Source organism: Xenopus tropicalis, chromosome 3 (assembly GCF_000004195.4).
Source record: "Xenopus tropicalis strain Nigerian chromosome 3, UCB_Xtro_10.0, whole genome shotgun sequence".
NCBI classification, from domain to species: domain Eukaryota; kingdom Metazoa; phylum Chordata; class Amphibia; order Anura; family Pipidae; genus Xenopus; species Xenopus tropicalis.
In genome coordinates this window covers 101,247,709-101,269,541 of record NC_030679.2, presented here as the reverse complement: position 1 = coordinate 101,269,541, position 21,833 = coordinate 101,247,709, and the positions used below count along the sequence as shown (strand labels likewise).

Sequence of the window (21,833 nt, the reverse complement as noted above, 5' to 3'; positions counted from 1 at the left end):
CAACCCAACTCTTACACCCACTTTTAGGAGACATCTCTGGCAGTTTCAGACTAGAAAATCAACAGGTGGACTGGAGAGCTCCATGGGTACTGGTGCATATCAACACCACAATATTGGAATGTATCTCTTCCACTTAAAAAACAAAGAGCTATAGAGAGACATAAGAGTTTGTTTGAGGATGATCTCATTTTAACTGTTCACTGACTCAGCTGTCTATGGATTTATCAAGCAATAAAGAGAAGGAGGAAAATTCCATCCATTAACATCATTTTGAGGTTAGGGCATTATTGTTTTAATTAGTCCAAAGCATTGAACTCAACTGCTTACTAACCATTAGTTGACCCTGCTGAATATGAAACATTGATGGCCAGGCAAGTACTTTGTATTGCGATAGCAAAATAATTTAGGCTACATGTAAATGGTTAGTAGCAGATTTAGAAAGTTCATATGTTGTTGAACATATGCTATTTATATTCATTCACTGTCATTCTACACTTCTGCATTCATTTGCTCATCTTTGTGCTTTTCATGACCATACTAGGTTTCCTTTGGTATACTGGAGCTTTTCCAAAAGGATATCAAGGCTCAGCTGAGTAATGACTACTTTGATTTTAGACTAAGAAAAAGTGAAAAATCAAAGTCAAATTATTACTTTGGTGATTTGATTCAAGTACCCACATAAACAATAGAACTGTAATATCTATGGAACCGGTACTTAATTTAAAACAATTCTAAATTCTCTACTTGCATAAAACTAGTTCTACAAAACACAAAGATAACTGAAAAGAGGTTAAAAAGATAAACGTCTCAAACTAATTTTAAATAAATGAGGTGTCATGCAATGTGTCTACATGATTAATATGACATTTCCACAATCAACAAACTGTGATAGGAGAAAATACCTGCTATGCCATTGGAGCTGTAATAAATAATGCTTTGTTAAGGAAGGTGTTGTATTTTTCCTTTTTATATTTAAAATCCTGTTTTGTATAGAGCTGGTGATATCTTTCTTCTAAAATCATAATTACTCAGCTTATAATATGACTTTGTTGGTGTTTCAGCAGATGATGTAACTGATAATCAAGACTTATATCCCAGAAACGAATCCCTTTGGACGAATTCTAACAATGCAGAAGTTTCCACTTCATCTCAAAATATTCTCAGTACTATTAAAAAAGAGACAAGGTATATTTTCTCAACTCCTCGTGAATGGTAAATTCAAATAAGGTTGAAATTCACCCATACAAAAAGGCAGTGTTATTTCAGTTATTTACATTTTCAGATATTTAGAAATAATGCATTTTAATAATTTGTAGTATGGCAACTTGTAATTTGAAATTATAATTGCAAAAATGTAGACAAGTAACAATCTATAGGGCTGATTCACTAAGGTGCGTTAAAGCGAGCGCTATTTATAGCATACGTTAAAAATGTTATCGTGTCTAATTTTTCGTGTCTTAACGCACGATTCACTAAAAGGATACTTGCGTTAATTTAGACGCGACACTGTTTGCGTTATTTAAGTCGCGAAGGCTATTTTCGTGTGGTATTTGAGGCAACGCGCGCTAATTAACGCAGCGCGCACAAATTGTCACTGCGTGCGAAAAAATGCACGCCATATTAGCAATACACGCCATTACTTTCGTAAAACTACTGTTCTGAAAATGCCCATTTCCCTGCAAACTGGAGGCTACATCACTCTAGGGCCAACACATACTTGAATAAATCCCACTGCAAAGTCCATATTGTGTTGCCAAAAGCACATGAGCTGTACTTTTCTATAATTACCGCCTGCCCCAAGTAGGTGTTAATTTTCGTTCAGACTAATGCAATATTTAGCGCGTGTGTGAATTATTTCTGCATGCTAATTAACGCAATGCGGTAAAATTAACGTATTCTGTTGCGCACTATTTAACGCACGCGATAATACTTTAGCGAATCAATTCGCGTCAATTCGCGTCAAATTGAACGCAAAAAAGCATGCGATAAGCGTTATCGCACTATAGTGAATCAACCCTTATACAGTATGTCTTATTTATTTGTATTTTTATATTTCCCTTCACAATTTTTATTCGAAATTAGATCCTTTAGAATGTAGGTGAAAAAGCTGTAGGTGAAGTAGACAGCAACCACAGAGGGACTGTGCCACCTACCCATGTAAGGGTTAATGATGAGCAAATCTTCCCGTTTCACTTTGCCGAAAAATTTGCGAATCTTAGAAAAGATTCATGAAACAGCAAAAAATCTGCGAAAAGGTGAAAATGTTTGTGATGCATTTTTTTTGAGTGCGCGCCAAAAATTTTTTGATGTCCGTTTCGCAATGTAATCCACCAATTACATTGCAACACAGACATTCACAGTGAATCCATGCCTGGTAAATTGTTTCACACATCACTAGTAATGGTCTGTTTTTAATATAAATTAAGATTTCATTGTCAAAAGTCATGTTGTCCATGTTGTATTTACCTGGAGAGGTCCTGTCTACCAGGCTATAGTACTGCAGTATAAGGCCAGTTACTCAGCACCCAGGAGTTTCCAATTTACCATAGGTTATTAGCTACTAATGTGACAGGCAAATGATTATTGCTTAATTAACTTAAAGACCCTTATTTTCCTTCGTTTAATAGCAATGATTACTGTAACAGAAGGTATATTTAAAGAGTAGCCTATTGCTAAATAGGATTAATAATGTCCTAATGGTGAAAAGAGATCTAATTATAAGATAGGTGTGAAAACAATTAAGCGGCACATATATGCCCCTCCCCCCATTATGCTGCAAAATTGCATATATATTTTTAAAGAGAAAGCTGATGGTTTTTACCTTTTACACATATACAGGTTCTTTTAGCTTCTAAGTTAACATTTGTTTTATGGAAATGAACACATACAAAATCTCAAAATTGCAGGGCTGAAAAATAACCCTAAGGTAGACTGCACTGGTTTTTATTCTCTTTATAAGTTTAGATCCTTACTGCCCGAGGGCTGCTTTACCTCTAGGCTGCTACTCTAAGTGCTATGTATTAGGCACATCATTTCTAGCTCATCCTTAAATTAATCCTCAGATTTAACAATACTGTAAGCATAAATAGGTGGTAGGTATAGGATCTATTATCGAGAATGCTTAGAACCTGAGATAAGCAATCCCCATAATTTAGATCATCATACCTTAAGTCTGCTTGTTTATAGTAGATATAACTTGCTGAAATGTTCTTTATTTGTCATTTGAAAACCTTGTTAAATAACTTGTTTCAGTGCATTGCTATCTGATAAGGGGAATATTTTCTTTCATGTGTAAACATCTTAAATGCAGTTAATGGTGTGCTGATTCTAACTGCTATTATGCTCGATTGATCCATTTTCTGTGCATCCTAGAAGTCATTCAGGGTCAAAAGCTAAATTCAACCAGGGGTCAAAGAAGCAGGAAGAGTATTCTGTGTTTCTCTTGGGACAATGTACAACTGATTAGCTATTATAAGCACGCATACATTATTTGTCTTTCTAATCGAAGTACTTGCCATAATGCACTTCACTTGAGGTTACTACACATTTGGAGGCCCATTTATCAACATTCTGATTTTAGTGGTTTTAGAATTTTTTGAAACCACAAATAAACTCATTCCCACTAAAACCAAAAATGTCTTATTGTTTATTAAAATATCTGAAAAAAGCACAAAGGAATTAAAATGCTGAACCAAAACTAAAAGAAAATGAAAACCTCAAATTTTTTGTTTTTGTAAGAGTTTTCATACCCTTGTGAACAAAAAAAATTGCCATAACCTTCCAGGGTTTTTTTGTTTGTAAATACACAAAAATGTGGTTTTCATATCCTTTTCTTTTCGTTCTGACTTTTCATCTGTTTGTGCGTTTTATAATTGTTTCTTTTAATAAGTGACTAGACATTCCCGGTTTAAGTGGAAATGAGTTTATTTGTGGTTTTAAAAACTCCAAAACCACTAAAATCAGAATGTTGATAAATGGGCCTCCAACTTACTATATAATTACTATATACTACAACAGTAAACACTTTACCCCCCTTTTTTAAATTTGTGTCTTTTGTTATTTATACAGTATATATAATGTATATATGGCTGCACAAGTATGTTATTTGTGCGTTGTCAGCTTTTTAGCAACAGTACAGCAAATTGTGCAGCTCATTATTCAAGAGGTTGAAAATTCTAATGAGTAGGGCCTCTTTACCCCTACATCAGTCAGTATTTATATTTAATTAATATATTTGAAGGTATATACTGTATAGAGCTGGTATAGAGCTGCAGAATATGTGCTTTATAAATATTAATCATATTATTAACACAAAGTTTTTCAAACAAAATTTGCAAGCATCTTGGTGTTATGAGCATTTTTTTCAACCACAGATATGTTAAGCTTTATATGAATGTAAGAAAAAAGAAATGGAGAAAAAAATAAGACATTGCCATTGGGTAAAAACTCAGTATCCTCACAAGCAAGCTAATCGCAATGGAAGATAATATGAAAGGTTTAATCAATTTTTTTAGCCTACCAGTTTGATAAAGGAAATATTCATCTATCATTTAGTGGTCCTGGGTATCATCTGCATTTGTTTTGATTTTATTATGTATGGCACACAGGGTGCAACTTTGCCAACTGATGTGTAACCAAAGCATTGGCTTGTGAAGGATGTAGCTTTTGTAACTAACTTAGCTAACCACTGCAATCGGTACGCCACACAAGCACCTTTTACTACCACCTGCTACATCCAGATAGTGATTATAGCATCCACTCTACACATCAGAAATGCCCACTGTCTATAACTAGTAATGAACGAATCTGTCCTGTTTTGCATCACCATTAAATTCCCAAAACGGCAAGAAAATTAGTGAAAGGTGAAAAATTTGCGAAACGCATTTGTTGTGCGATTTTTTTTGTCCCCCGCATCTATTTTTTGTCGCCCACCTTTTTGTGACGTGACCGCGCCCAATTTGACACGCAACTTAAAAAAAAAATTCCATGCAATACATTTTTCCGCAGCAAATTTTCACGTAAGTTTCGCAAAACAATTTGCCAATGGCAAAATGCGGAAATTCGCTTCAAATCCATGCCTGCTGAAAAAATTCGCTCATCACTATAACCCACTAACCTTGAAATGGACAGGGCTGTAGGAGGAGTTACACTAAATAAAAGCCAATAAAGTCACTACTGTTGCACTCTTGTTATAAAAAAAAGCCACACTGCCAAAAAAAACGTGTTAGCTAGAGTGACCGGTACCCTACAAACCCAAGTTCAAGTCTGAATAGCAAAAAAAGTGCAAAAAAAATAGCAAAAAAATTTCACAACGTAAGGCTTTTTGTCAAGCATGACTGGCCCAAAACATATTGTGCAAATTAAACAGTCTCTAGTTCTGCTTCATTGTCTACTTATTGTAAACTTTTATTTTTGCTGTTTAATACTGCTGAAAAAAAGTGAGTATATGAGTTTTAATTAAGCTTCAGTGTGATAATGTTTCCAACTATAAAATATGCAACCATCACATCATATTAAGTTCAGGCACACACAAGTGCGCTTATTATAACCCACTGCCACATTGGTGTCAGGCATGGGCGTCCGCAGAAAATTTTCCAAGGGGGGGGCAAGTAAGCTAGCATCATCCTGCAACAGATAAATATATATATTTTTTTTTTTTTTTTTGCAGGATGATACTAGGGGAGGCTAAATATGGCCCATACACAGACTGACCTACAGCTAATGTGACACTTAGTGGATTTGCTGCTGACGTAAAAAGTTAACCTCCCAACTACCTCTTGCCGTTCCCACTGACTTCCAGGGATACTGTACAAAAGTGCGGGTGGGGGTGCTTTTTTTTTTTACCCTAAAATGTTTAGTATTAGTAGTAAAAGTATTCATACGCGCACTTCTGTTAGGGGATCTGCAAACATTTGTGTTTGTGATCAGTTAGCTTAAAGGGGTAGTTCGCATTCGAATTCACTTTTATTTTTAATGGTTTTTCAGTTATTTAGCTTTTTGTTCAGCAGCTCTCCATTTGGTATTTCAGCAGCTATCTGGTTGCTAGGGTCTTATTTACCCTAGCAACCAGGTAGTGATTTAAACAAGAGATGGGAATATGAATAGTTAAGGGGCCTACTTGGAAAAATAAGTAATACAAAATTATAATAATAATAAAATTGTAGCCTCACAGAGCAATATTTTTTGGCCCCCATTTGAAATCTGTATAGAGGCAGAAGAGAAAGGCAAATTATTCAAAAAAATTAATTAGGAAGACCAATTGCAAAGTTGCTAGGAATAGGCCATTTTATAACATACTAAAGGTTAACTTAAAAGTGAACCACCCCTTTAGATGTGTTTATGTTAGTTTTATAGCAAGAAAGGCAGTGGGTACTGACTCCCCATTATATACAGTGAGACGCAGTCTGTATTTACAAACCCAGCACATTATATACAGTGAGAAGCAGTGGGTACAGATGGCAGATATTCAGGCCCTGGCACTATAACACTGGCACTGATACACAACATTGGCCCCACTGTAACTTACTATAAATGAACAAAACAATGACAAAAAAAAAAAAAAAATAGTAAGTGCAAAAAACAACAACACATATATAAACACACAATGAGCTTTTTCAGAGGGAAAGAGTTAACTTACCCTCCATGTGTTAGGGTAGGGGATAGATTATATATTATTATAGATGTCAGGTCAGGCAAAAAACAATTTAATGTCAGCTAGTGATTCTTTAGAACTGTATAGTACCTGGGTATAGTGCCTGGGTATAGTACCTGGGTATAGTGCCTGGGTATAGTGCCTGGGTATAGTGCCTGGGTATAGTGCCTGGGTATAGTACCTGTGTATAGTGCCTGGGCATAGTGCCTGTGTATAGTACCTGGGTATAGTGCCTGGGTATAGTGCCTGGGTATAGTGCCTGGGTATAGTACCTGGGTATAGTGCCTGGGTATAGTGCCTGGGTATAGTGCCTGGGTATAGTGCCTGGGTATAGTGCCTGGGTATAGTGCCTGGGTATAGTGCCTGGGTATAGTGCCTGGGTATAGTGCCTGGGTATAGTGCCTGGGTATAGTGCCTGGGTATAGTGCCTGTGTATAGTACCTGGGTATAGTGCCTGGGTATAGTGCCTGGGTATAGTGCCTGTGGGATGAAAACTGCAGCAAAAGTTGAGAGTTGGTTCTTAGGTAAAGTTACAGGGGCAGATTCTTCTTTTCAGTCTTTATTTCTGTTTCCAGTTTGCAAAATCTCCCGATCCCTGTGTGCATGTGTGCTCTGATTGGTCAATTTTACTGTCTGTCAAGGAAGTTGTGCTCTGATTGGAGAATCCACAAGAAGAAAGATCCAATCGGAGCACAGCAAAAACGGGCTTGAGGGGACTGCAGAAACGGAGTAAGGTTTTTGTTTTTTTTGCTACTTTTCCAGGGGGGGGCAAGTGCCCCCTCTTGCCCCCTTCTGTGGACGCCCATGGTGTCAGGTGCTTCGCCCCTCACACACAGACACCATTACACTGGATACAATGCTGAATTGTGGGTAAAGAAACATGGCCATTCTGTCTGAAAATGTACCTTACACACTGCACATTTGTTAAGTAAATGAACCCATGTCTGAAGCTAAAATTCACATTTCCAGTGAGCTCATCATTTTGAGAGGGTCATTTGTTAAAGTAGTGATGGACTGTTAATTATTTAGACAAAAAATGTCTGTCATTTTGATTAGTAGGTTCTTAACCTGATGATGGTTGGAGGTACTCTTTTGCACATCTAACCAGCATTTTATTCTAAACTCTATAGGTACAACTGTTCTGACAACCATTGGTGCATGGCGCCTTAGCTGTTGTGCACTAAATCTGTGACTAAATAGCTTTAGTAACTTTGACATACAGAGAAAAAAAAGAGGAAAGAGGATCATTTATATAGTGCTTTTCTCCAATGGGACTCAAAGCGTTTTTACAGCAATCAAGGGACCCATTATTGGTGCACTAAGTATGTTGAGACATTAAGAGATTAAGTGACTTGTCCGGGGTCACAAAGCGTGAGAATGAGGAGTGAGAATGAAATCAACATCTTTAGCATGAGATCCCTGATCAAAGGCACAAAGGTACAAACTGTAAAGCTGGTGTACCTATGCATTCAAATTGTGTTTTTGCTTTGTACTATTTAGAAGACAGTATACAATAATATGATTATCTGTAAATGTTTTGATTTTTACTTTATACCCACACACTACTAATATAGGTAGCAGGCAAGTGCTGTGCAGTTGGCAGAAATAACAAAGCAGGTCTTGCTTTCGTTTCCTAACTTGTAGTTGACTGATTGATAGGTGTGGGTAACTGCAACTGCACTGTGTCTGAACTAGCTTCCTGGCATGATGGAGCAATGGAGATATTTCTTGTAGGTCTTCAATTCTTTTGATTACAACAAAAATGTTATCTACATCACTTAAATCATGGGGGGGGGGTTTGCCTTTAGCCTTAGCTTTCTTACTTATTGTCTACCATTCAGAAGTGTAACACACAACACCTCATGAAATGTTCTCAGTCCTAGGAATACATTTTTGTTTTAAAAGTTATTGATTAAATTATATTGCTATTGAAAACAATATCTGTCTGTCCCTTTCTCCACCCCTGGCTCTGACACTTGACAATGTAGCAAAAGTCTTCAGCCATTGTGTTGATTTTTTTTGTACAGTCTTCATTGAGTAAAATGGTATTTTTGGGGTTAGGTCATCTTTAAACTTTAGTCAGCAACCACAAAGACCAGACAAGGACTTACTCCCCTTTGTATTGCCTCTCATTTAATGGGGAACTCCACCCAAACACAACTTAAGCTTTTTGAAAAGTAAACATAATTTCAAGCAACTTTGCAATATACATCAATTAAAAATATGCAGTCTTTTCATAATTTTAATTAAATAATATGGATTGGAACAGATACTTAATTCTGGCCCCCTATTCTCCTGCTGATCTGGCTTCAAAATGCAGTCGACTGTCCTCAGCCTGCTTTCAGTCAGTATCCTCCAAATCCCACAATCACCTGACTATGTGATGTCTGTAAGGGAACATCACAGTGCAATGCATTGTGGGTTAGGTACTTTCTACATGCTGTCTGTAAACTGTGGAAAAGTTGTTGCACTTTGTAACATCAATGTTTTAGTCCCTTCTTTCCTTCCAGGATTTCAAATAATGCAGAAAGAGAAGAAATGAAAATGAAGCAGTTTCTAGGTTCAATGCTGAACTCTAGGGGGCTGATTTACTAACCCACGAATCCGACCCGAATTGGAAAAGTTCCGACTTCAAAACGAACATTTTGTGACTTTTTCGTATGTTTTGCGATTTTTTCGGATTCTTTACGAATTTTTCGTTACCAATACGATTTTTGCGTAAAAACGCGAGTTTTTCGTATCCATTACGAAAGTTGCGTAAAAAGTTGCGCATTTTTCGTAGCGTTAAAACTTACGCGAAAAATGCGCAACTTTTCACGTAAGTTTTAACGCTACGAAAAATGCGCAACTTTTTACGCAACTTTCGTAATGGATACGAAAACTCGCGTTTTTACGCAAAAATCGTATTGGTAGCGAAAAATTCGTAAAGAATCCGAAAAAATCGCAAAACATACGAAAAAATCGCAAAATACCGATCATTACGAAAAAAACGCAATCGGACTCCATTCGACCCGTTCGTGGGTAAGTAAATCAGCCCCTAGGGCTACTTACAAGAATCTATTCTCCTGGAGGCCAATATTGAAAGCATTGTTGCTATAGGCTAGTAATATGTTTAGGTTCATAGACCATTCCATACGCAGTCCCAAGATTCCATAAGAGCTTTGCTTCAGTGGCAAGTGTTTCTCAGAGCTGCAGCTGGGGCACTAACTCTAACTAGTTCTTAAGCTCTACTGCTTGCTATGCCTGCCTCATTACATTTAGCAAGTAGATACGTTTATCTGTACCAATTTCCTAATTCAATTAATTTTATTTTCTCCAAGAAGAAACGGTAAAAAGTGGAGGTAATGCAATTATCTGCATTAAAATGAGATAGTAATGTGAGAGTCGTGACACAATTTAGACATATTATTTTGCCTTTCTACTTCAGTCCATTCACTTTATCTGCTGTATCTCCCACCCTCCCCCTTATTTCCTCTGCATTCCATCTTTTTTTTCCTGTATTTACTATGTTATTATCTGGCTGTAATTCAATCTGAATTTTCCCGTTATCACAGCAATCATTAAGCAAATCACTGATCCTTCCTACTGTGCTGCTGGTGTTTTTAGGCATGCAAAGCAGTTCAGCCAGTCACAGGGCACCCTGTAGTATGCTCCTGCAAAGAGATCGCACTAGTTGCAATCACTACATTTACTGCAGTGATATCTGTTATATCATATAAACCTGTAAGTATCTTTGAAGCAGGTTTAGTAAATGGCCAAAGGAAATGGGTGGTGTAGTGGAATGGAAGACATTTACACGGCATCATTAATAAATGATATTTTTTCACTTTTCATAAATAATATCTAACAAATCTACCACTTCTCCTACACAAGGGATTGCTGTGCCTTGGCTTATAGGCATATACATTCTTAGTTGTTGCCTAGCAACTGCCACTAATCTCATTCCCCCGTTGGAGGGGAGATAGGGAAGTACACAGCCCCCATAATTTCTTTACATGTGTTTTCTGGATTTCCTATCACTGACAGCTGTGAATCAATAAATGGTGTGGGTAATCTTCCGGAATGTTGGTGTCATGAAAACATGGACTGATTGGGTGGGGATGGTTTTGAGTTGAAAAGATAACAAAATGTATTAGTATATTTAAAATAATACATGTAGTTATACATTCGTAAACCTTTGAACTTTGATAATTGTATTTTTATATTTCTGCCAGTCACTGGATGGGCTGTTAGTCCTATTTGATGCTGGGTATATTTTTATATTATTTCTGTTGCTTCAATTTGAATGTCTTCCAGTACAACAAAGATGCATCTTATGAACCAGTTAAAAGGTTTTATGAGGCAAGCAAACAGTTCTATGAACCAGAATAAAGGTTCTATGACCCTTTTAAACAGTCCTGCAAAGAGATTCACAAAATGCTCAGCAAATGATTTATTCATATCAAAAGAAAAAAACAAGACAGTGTTTAAAATGCAGAAAATACACTTGGATTATTGTGTTTTCACTGACAAAGAATAACTAAGTAAAAGGAGATGCACATCTTAAATAGATCACTTGAAAGCGACTGATATGCTGATTCCCTTAGACATAATGTTACTTTCTGTGCAGTCCTAGTATTTGGTACAGGTATGGGATCCCTTATCCAGAAACCCATTATTCAGAAAGCTCCGAATTACAGAAAGCCTGTCTCCCATAGACTCCATTTTAATCAAATAATTCAGAATTTTAAAACTGATTTCCTTTTTTTCTGTAGTAATAAAACAGAACCATGTAATTGATCCCAACTAAGATATAAATAATCCTTATTGGGTGCAAAACAATCCTATTGGGTTTAATTAAAGGTTTATTGATTTTTTAGTAGACAAGGTATGGAGATCGAAATTACAGAAATACCCCTTATCCAGAATACCCTTGGCCCACAGCATTCTGGATAATGGGTCCTATACCTGTACCTGGAAATGTAATTTGCAAAACAGCAAAAAATTTGTGGAACACGGGAAATGACACTTAAAAAATGGCTTTTTTGTTGCGCAGCAAATATTTCCATGGCAAATTTTTTTGACTGTTTCAGGAAAAAATCTGCTAATGGCGAAACACAGAAACTCGCTGCAAATCCATGTCTGGCAAAACATTTTGCTCATCACTAGTAGTTGGTGCTGTAAAATGTCATAGTCACTATTTTTGGAAGCCTTTGGGGGGGGGGGGTTGGGACTCTACAGTATGTACCTGTAATACCAGGGCCTATTTTGACTGGTCTACACCTGGATTTAGTACTTGCATGGATATTTTTGCTGATCTTTTCTATTGTGTTATTTAGTAGGTGGATGTTAATGTTGTTGAATGCATTGCCCAAAGTTGCAACAACTGATTTAGTAGATAAATTTAAGAATTAATTAGATAGCGATAGGGTTCAGTATGAATTATTCTGGAAGAAAACTGTTTCCCTTGTTGCAATTTAGAAGAATTTATTAACCCATCACTCCCAGTAAATTAGTTTATGCTACATTTTTGGTTGCCTTGCCTTCGATTAGCATTAATAAGATTATATATCTTAACTTAATTGAATTAGGCTATCTGACTAAAGTGAGTTTCTAAGCTGTGCTCTAATAATATACTGCCCTTCAACGCTCTAAAGTGCTTGCTTTTACAAAATAGGATAAATAATGGTAGCTGCAAAGTGACATTCCCGTTTGTTTCCTTATAACAGCCAGGGCTGGAACTAGGGGTGAGCAGAAGAGGCACCTGCCTAGGGCGCAATAGTGAGGTGGCGCTAGGCAGGTACCTCTGTTGCCAAACCTTAGTCCTGGATCTCTTACCCCAACAGCGGATTTCCCGGCGCTCTACACCTGCATTGGGTATGTGTGCCCCCCTCTACTGCGTCCCAGTATGTGCATGCATTTGTGCACGCACGGGGTTGGGGGGGGAGAGGGCCAAGTGAAGCGGTGGGGGTCGAGGTGGCCGGCTGGGTCGTCTAGGGTGCCCGCCCAACTTGGCCCGCCTCTGATGGCTGCCCATAGTGCATTACACCAATTACACTGTAACTAGATCACACATAAAGGAAGGGAGGTGCATCCAGCGCAATCTCAGAAACCAGTGTAGTTTGCGTCAGAATTTGGTAATCAGCCTTGTAGTTTTTCTGCTTGAAAATCTGTAAAGTATCTGCAAATAGAAACCACATACATATATTTCCCTGTTCATTTCAGGTTTCTCATTCTGTAGCTCCAATGGTTCCCCTTTATTCTTCAATATTATTTTCTTTCTCTCTCTTGACTACCTGAATTCATCCATTTTATGGTACTTATGCTTTTATGTCGATATTAGTGTGGCATGATTTTAGGCTTATTGCCATCTCAACAGATGGGTATTGATATCAGTGGCTGTGAGGCCAGATCTGTAACTTTTGATTTAGGGAAAAACTCCCAGAAGTAGGAAGGATGACAGAAACCTGAGCCAACATTATAGGTATTTCCATAGCTACATTTGAGCTTGTTTTGCCTAAAACGAAATATCGATACATTTTTGTGCAGAGCACTGTGTGAAGTTGATAAAGTATAGAGTGTCGCAGGCTGCTGCTGTATAGATTCCTCTGGGTTTTGATTAAAAATAGAAGGAAATTGTGTTTGCTGTCTTGTTTTGGATAAAAAGGTTTTGCCTTGCTGAGGAAGGCAGTGCTCAGAACAACACCCTGCTTGCATTTATCTTGTGAAACATAAATTATATTAAATGCAAACACAGACTGACATCTAATTTGGTGGCAGATTTGTTGAGAGCCATGGATAATGTCTGGTCAAATGAGCTGAAAATGCTTCTAGAAAAGCATTTCTGTACACATTATTGCTTTGAAAAATAAAGACTAAAACATTTGAGTAAGCGTGAATGCAGTTAAAAGGATGCTGATGCTAAACAAATAATCTTCAAAATATTAATGTATGTAAAAAGATACCTATAGGTCATATTCATCATTTCCCCGCTCATAGGGCTGCTTTTGTAAGTAATTGTTACTTAAATTACTAAGACTACTGCTGCCCAAATTTAGCAGCCCCCTCATATTGGGGATCAGATAGGTAATGTAAAAGTATTGGGCAAATAGTAGCGATGGCCGAAACTATTGGGCAGGCATAGGTTTGCGGGCAATTTCCGTGTTTCTCCACTGGCGGATTGTCTCACAAAATGGGCAACAAACTTCGCCATGGATTTCGCGCATAGTTTGTTTACGCCCCCAACAATTTTTTGGACGCGTTACATTATCAGAGTTCTGGGAATCTTTTTGGGCGTAGACACACAGGGCGATTAGTCGACACCATTTTTAATTAACCCAGATACGGCAACTAATCACGGCAACTTTTCGCCCATAGAGTATAATTGCGTTGCTGCGACAAATCACCCGCATGGATTAGATTTTGGAGGCAAAACAATCCTATTGCGTTTATTTAATTTTTAATCTCCATTAAGGTATGGAAATCCAAATTACACAAAGACCCCTTATCTGGAAAATACCAGATCCTGAGGATTCCAGATAACAGGTCCCATACCTGTATTTCTTCTTATCAATGGCAAAACAGCATAATGGGGACATTCCAGACTACAGTTAACACCTGTTAGCTAACAGAATCCCTGAGGCACCCATTACCTTCTTTTTGTCTTACTAGCTTCCATATGTAATAAAAGTTTGCCCAGAAGCAGTAACCCATAGCAACCAATAAGATGTTTGCTTTTAAACAGGTGGCCAGTAAATACTACCTGCTGATTGGTTTCTATAGGTTCCTGTTCCTGGGCAAACTTTGTGCCTTTCATTACATGACCCCCTTTATGTCTAACAAAAAGCTTGCACAAAATAGTTATTTAATATTTATGCAAGCAGTATATTTTAATTGTATAGCCCTTGCTTTTTTATATAAACCAATGTCACATTAAAAAGGTAATTTTGCATCAGTGCTTTAAAAAGAAGAAGCATAATGGAGACAAACTTTGACTGCAGGGTTAGATAATCGGTAAAATGGAAATGGCACTCTATTCACTACTGTTCTCAATACAAAGACAATACACATTTTGTAGAAAGCATGGTAGCTAGTGATGAGCACATTTTTTTTCACATTTACCCATCTGAAATGTTTTTGACAAAATGCGGCGAAAATCTACAGCAACAAAAAATTTGCAGAGAAAAAATGTGCATTAATGTTAATGCATTTGGAGTGAGAAAAATGACATGCATAAAAAAGTAGCCGTACGCATGTAACAAATTGTTGCACACATGTTAAAAGTAGTCGTACATGTAAATAAAGTAATGCAGAAGCCACAACAAACACATTTCACAAATTTTTCGCTGTTTTGCAGATTTTTCACCAATTTTGTGAATTTTTGGGCAAAACGGGACAGATTTGCTCATCAGTAATGGTAACATACACAGAGTATAATTTACAGTTAAGTTGTAAATGATGTAAATATTACTTACCAAAAATAACTGAGCATTTACCAAATAGATGAGATGCTGCTTATAGGAGACCTGTCACCCTAAGACATAATGCCAAATCCTTTTCTATCATTTTAATTGCACAAAATAAACTTTACTTACGCTATATACAGTAAATTATTTACATTTTGTACCCTTCTGTCTTGAAATTACACAATTACAGCAAGCAGGCAGATGCAATTTTGTGGGCACTGATATTGAGGCAAGTTGAGTGTCACCCCAAAATTTTGTGTATGTGCCAGAATGCCCATGCCCAGATTACACAGTAATAGACAGCGAGGAGGACTGAGGGGCAATGAGAGGAGTGCAGTGATATAGGAAATGCTGAATGTAAAGTGAAAGTAATTTACTGCCCCATCTCTATGCCTGAGACAGGTACAGGTATAACAGGAATTTTTTTTAAAATAAAAGGGGGGGGGGTACTTTTATTAAATAGCTTTTAATGTCTGGGTGACAGGTCCCCTTTAAAAAAAGTTTAGCTTCCTTCATCTTTAATGAGGTGAGTTTATTTTCATAAAGTACAAGAAACTAAATATCTGGTTACACTGAGAATAATATCAACTCTGTTTAAGAAATGTACTACTATTTTAAAATCTGTCAGTGGGACATATATTTATCAGCTGCTGGGAACTCATAAACTAAATTGTATTTGCTTTTATTGTGCTGCATAAAATACAATGCTTTACTCAGAGGGGTAGTGTTCAAATATTATCCCTTGGTAAGTAATCTACCATTTTTTACTTTCATTTGGTCACCAGAGACCATGGGAGTTTATGGTTAGGATTTAACAGGCTGCTTTAATGACTAACAGAATGCCAGCCCCCACTCTAGCAAATAACATATCTAGATGCTTAGGGCTCCCTGGGCACAAAACTGAGGCAAATAAGTTTTACTGAACGTTTAGATAAAAATCTATAAATGATAAATATAAAGCATATTTTCATGTGTCTATAATAGTTCACACTGTTTTTAAAGTCACAGGGGCCATGATGATTTGTATGGGTAACTTACCGCAAGGATAGTGTTACCTAATTTCTGTGGACAGCATTTTCCAGTTTGCTCATTCCAACCTGTTTCGCCCATTGGATATGTCTAGTTGAAAAAAAATCTCACCATAAAAATTTAATTTCAATTCCAATTCACAGCTCACATCATTAATATCAGAGGGATGATTTTGGCTATAGCTAATTTGCAAAACGCACTAAATTCCGACCAAATACATTCAAGTCAATGGGCATTTTTTTGTATTGCAAAATGCATTACATCCAGTGGGCTTTTTTGTGCACTTTTTTACTTACTGTATTTTTCTTGCCTTAAAAATATGCTGCAGTTTTGCTAAAAAAAAAAAAAAAATGCCCATTTCAAAAAATGTCACTTATCACTAGCTACAATCTTAATGGGAGGTAAAGAAAGGTACAGGTATAAGACCAGAATGCTCAGGAGCTGGGGTTTTCCAGAAAAGGAGTCTTTCCATAATTTGGATAGTTTTGCTACAAGAAGGATTCTTTTTAGTTAGTATTTTAGTTGGGTACAAGTACAAGGTACCATTTTATTACAGAGAAAAAAGGAAATCTGTTTTAAAATTATGAAGTATTGGTTAAAATCGAGTCTATGGGAGTTTACCTTCCCATAATTTGGAGCTTTCTAAATAATGGGTTTCCGGGTAATGGATTCCATACCTGCCTCAGGAATAGATAGCTGGGAACACCTTAAAAAGTGCTATGTGAGTTTTTCTTGACTACACATGCTTCCGTGCCATTGTTGCAAAGATTTATTAGGGAGCAAATTTTCCAAGCATACATTTTTAGAATTTACTTTGTGCTATGTCACAGGGATGCTGTCTTTTAATCTTTTATATCACTACCTTTTTACATTCATTATACAGAGACAAGTAAGGGCACATACAGTATTACTAAAAGTACTTCAAGAAACACAGGTAATTCACAGCAACATATAAGCATGTCAATGTTTTTCAATGGCCATGATAAACACTAGGGGGCACATTTACTAACCCACGGACGGGCCGAATGTGTCCGATTGCGTTTTTTTCGTAATGATCGGTAATTTTGCGATTTTTTTCGGCGTCTTTACGATTTTTGCGTAAAAACGCGAGTTTTTCGGCGTCTTTACGATTTTTGCCATTACGAAAGTTGCGCAAAGTCGCGATTTTTTCGTAGCGTTAACACTTGCGCGCAAAGTCGCGCCTTTTTCGTAGCGTTAAAACTTAAAAGGCGCGACGTTTCGCGCAAGTTTTAACGCTACGAAAAAATCGCGACTTTGCGCAACTTTCGTAATGGCTACGAAAAACTCGCGTTTTTACGCAAAAATCGTAAAGACGCCGAAAAACTCGCGTTTTTACGCAAAAATCGTAAAGACGCCGAAAAAATCGCAAAAAATACGAAAAAGTCGCAAAATGTTCGTTTCCAATCGGAATTTTTCCAATTCAGATTCGAAATCGTGTCTTAGTAAATCAGCCCCTAGATGTCAGATAAAAATTTCAACTGTCATATAAGAGCTCCAAGCACTCAGTTATAATAAAAATGATGTGACAATGGCTCATAGCTGTATTTTTCTTTACTGTGCTAATACAACTATTGATATATAAAACTAACAGCACTGCTTATTCCTGAGTAAGAGAGACTGGGAGACAGCATTTATGTTCTAATGTTGGGGTTAAATATATATCCTTGAGAAAGGTACTAGAAAGGACTGAAACATTGGATTTTTTTTATACATTGTGTTTAGAATAAAGTCACACACTTTTTTTAAAAATTTTTAATAGGGTGTGCCGGTCTTATAGCAGTTTTTGTAATATAAGTTTGGCTGTGCACAACTTTTGCAATTGAGTAGTGATGGGTAAATCTATCCCATTTCACTTCACTGAAAAAAAATGCAAAATGGCAAAAACTTGCAAAACTTTTTTTAGTGTGCAAACGTTTCTGTTTTTGCAGCCATTAGAGTCTATGTGCATTTTTTCGAGGTGAAACATTTCGCTCATTACTACATTTGAGTGTAGATGCTCTAAAGTACTGACTTTCTGTTATCAGAAAACTGCACCAGCTCGGAGTTCTTCTCAGTAAGCACCACAGAGCAACGCATGCACAGTAGAGTTATAAAAATGGCTTTTTTGTCAAAGTTGGGATTTCTGTGTAAAGAAAGAAAAAGCAGGAAGAGGATGGCTCTGTGGTGCTTGCTGAGAAGATCCCTGGGCCAGCATATCAACACAGAGCTACACAGCAGCTCTGTTTATATAAACTGTAGTAAGGTTTCTGAAGCATGCACACAACTTTTATCAGTGCAGGGCAACAGTACATTATATTTTAATTACTTTGATTTTTTTCTTTTTTAGTGTTACTGTTCCTTTAAAGGCAAGTCACAGTGTTTTCTTTTAGAATTATACCAAAAACATTATATCGCTAGGTGAAGCAGGAAAATATGATGTTGGCAATAAAATTGTATGCCTTGTAAAATAACATGTTTCACACACTTATTTGACACTGTGCTGAAATCTCCTATTTTTCAGGAATGAAGATGTGATCTTTGCAAGCAATGTTGCCAAAGAAAGATGGAGCAGAGCTATTCAAAAGGTGATATGTCTCTAAAATGTCAATAGATATTCTGTATAATTCCATGTTAAAATGCTTTGGAGTTTTTCTCTATCCTGACCTTTAAGCTTGTGGCACATCTATATTTCTAAGAATTGATTTGGTAAACACATTATTTTGTCTTTCTGTTTGTCAGGTTTTGTTTAAACTTTATGCTGGTATTATAAGCTTGGATTTGGATCTTTCTATAAAAGGAATAGCACCATGAGTCATCATATGATTGCATTTTAAGGAAACAATTTCATTTTAAAAACAAACTTCAACAATAATGTATTATTTTCTTTTGCATAATAAAAAAAAACAATATAAACTTAGCTGAAATCAGCCACAGGCACATCTAAACAGTGGTGCAGTAAATGTAGATAAGTAATTTATATAAAAGGTAATTAATTATATCTTGTTCTAACCCTTTAGGGGTCACAAAATGGCACTTTGCACACTGCCTTCCTGGGGTCCAGAATTGCCGTAGTCTTCTCAGTCTCTCTCTGAAATGGCAATGCCTATTCAAAAGGGGAAAGGGAAGCAGGCAATTAGTTTCCCCCAGCAAGTTAACTAAAGAGGGAGAACGACCAAAAAAATCCACGCAGCAGTGAAATAATTATTTCAATAAAAATATAGCTTTTATTAAGACCTATACAGAACTGTAAATTTTAATGCATATGCCGCGCTGAAAATTTGTGTCTATATCTGGGCCGTGCTTCCGAAAGTGATATCAAGCGCATGTGCAAATGCCAAAATAAATCCAGAAACCAGTGCCCTAAAAAAAATGGCTCATTTTAGTTTCAGCAATGTTTAAAAGTACTTTACTATAAGCCAGTCTTCAATTAACTTTTTCTGCATTGTGCACTTTTCTTTTTGCAATCAACTTAACCATCTACTTTTTGAATTGTTATTTGGGTGGCTGGAACGGATTGAGTTCTGTCCTTTAAAGTCCATGATGTCCAAGTTTATACTTTAAAATGCTGAAATCCACTTAAGATAAGATAAGGTGAATTGTTTGCGCCTTGTTAGACCTTTGGGTCCTGGTTCAGCTTGCTTGTTTCTGTCATATTAGCCAAGCCATCCGCAGAGGAGGCCTTCTTTGTTTTGCTGGTTATGGTTCCAGGTGTGGATGTAGATTCAGGCTGTTTTTAGATTTATCGCAAAGTTGCTCTGACTCCCCTGATTTATAATTTTAATTGGGTACACAAAAATATTTGGAGCAGATGAGTTATAAGTCATGAGATGAGTAATCAGTCATAACATTAGTATTAGGATTATAATACATACATAGACATGGAAAAGCCTTGGATCAGCAAAGAAAACGTCATGCAACTATTACAGTGGTCATCAGATCAGCTACACAGATTGCATGAAAAGCCACCTGTTTCCAAGTAAAAAACAATATAAAGGAAAATAGAGAAACCAGCAGAGGCCATTGGAGAAAAAGAGCAAAAGGTAAGAATAGAAGGGTTAAATATACATTGGGGGCTGCTGGACAAAATACAAAAGGACTGAGAACAATAAAGTACAAAAGCACAAGACGTGAAAAGCTGAAACATAGATGACGTTATATACAATATAATACAAGGGTGACTTTTTCTTCTTATGAAGAGATGAAGGCTTTTAAAAATCTTAATGGACCAGATGATCAGTTCTTACATAGACTCTACATATATAAATGAAAAAAATAGACATCATTTAGTGTTTTGGCTTGGCTTACAGCAGTATCCTTATTATTAAGTATCTCAGCATGGTTAGATTGCTTGCACGAGAGCACAAATCAAGTGGATGACAGAAGATTTATTGCTAGAAAACTTACTTGTATCTGTAACATAAATCTTGCTTGGTGCTGTAATGTAGAACAATTTCTACATAACAAATATGGCAGTACTATCATTTGTTGGGCAAAAAAAAACCAAACTAATGAATAGGTGAATATTTTTCTATTGATGCCGGCATAATTTATACATACTGTACTTATAGTGTTTGCTGTTTGCTGTGTTATAAGGTACCTTGGCTCAATTTACCTAACCTGATTTTCATTATATTCTTAGGCGTTCTTTCTCTCTCTGTGTTTACAGAATAGGCATTATAGGCATGTTAATGATTTACATGGTAACCTCTCTTGCCTCTACCAGTTCCTAAGACACTGTACCATGTTCACATTAGGTAGTTTTGTAGCTGGAACCAGAAATGGCAGTGAAAGATCAAACAGTTTTTCTGCATTCCTGCATTCAAAGGCTGTGCTTTATTATACAAACCAGTGCATGTGGATGAAATATATTGCCATCTATACAGGAGGAAGTCCTGTTTACACATTAAAGTAATTACAGGGGATATAGAAAATAAAAAATAGTGTTTCCGACATTATCATATTTATTGCTTTGAGCCACACATGAAAATCATATACATATTCCATTCTCTAGTTTCATTTTCTAAACACAAATTACAGTGATTGTGAAATGTACATGGGCTTACATACTGTGTATTACAAATCTGCCAAAAGCTAGGCTTAGAAGCAGAGAAGTGAAATAAAACAACTTGTCATTAATGCCGATGCTCACTCCAATTACAGCAGGTTTATCAAGTTAGAGGGATTGAACATGTAGCTGAAATTGCAAACTCTTCTTCTGAATTAAACCACTTGAGCTAATGGACCCTGGGGACTGACTGAAGTGAAGTTAAGAAAAAAGTGAGCTCTGAATCTAAGCAAAATGGTAATTAGAAAATGATATACATATACAGGTAAATTATATATATATATATATATATATATAGAGAGAGAGAGAGAGAGAGAGGGCACAGTCAGTTCCCACATTGCTTGAATGCAGTGGAATCTCATATTAATAGAATCACGGCAACAAAGCATACAATTTGTAGCACTTTTTTATTTTTAAGGAAACCAGAGACTGCTATTTGTAGCATATTTAAATGGGGAATTAGTATTAACAATCCTTTAGAATAGCTACACAAAATGCAGAGACTCACTCTGGGGACATGCAATAGCATAATGAAAAAAATGACTACATTATATGCTAACCATAGCAGTTGACAAGGATTTTATTACAACAGATACCTGGTTTATTAAATAGCTTCTGCAAAAGCTATATAGAGGTTATTTAA

General features: G+C 36.6%; 2 protein-coding genes across 2 annotated transcripts in view; both read left to right on the top strand.

Annotated features, from left to right (window-relative positions):
* LOC116409541 (protein unc-13 homolog B-like) overlaps nucleotides 1-18,936 on the top strand; it is a 39,549-nt gene extending 20,613 nt beyond the window's left edge. The window contains exons 5-7 of the mRNA XM_031898213.1: nucleotides 1,062-1,212; nucleotides 18,647-18,710; nucleotides 18,865-18,936. Coding sequence (XP_031754073.1) covers nucleotides 1,062-1,212; nucleotides 18,647-18,710; nucleotides 18,865-18,936 — 287 coding nt within the window. The remainder of the gene's footprint in view (nucleotides 1-1,061; nucleotides 1,213-18,646; nucleotides 18,711-18,864) is intronic.
* Nucleotides 18,651-21,833, top strand: part of unc13c (unc-13 homolog C) — a 232,196-nt gene continuing 229,013 nt past the window's right edge. Inside the window, exon 1 of the mRNA XM_031899178.1 lies at nucleotides 18,651-18,710. The gene's annotated coding sequence lies outside the window, so the exon portion shown is untranslated. The remainder of the gene's footprint in view (nucleotides 18,711-21,833) is intronic.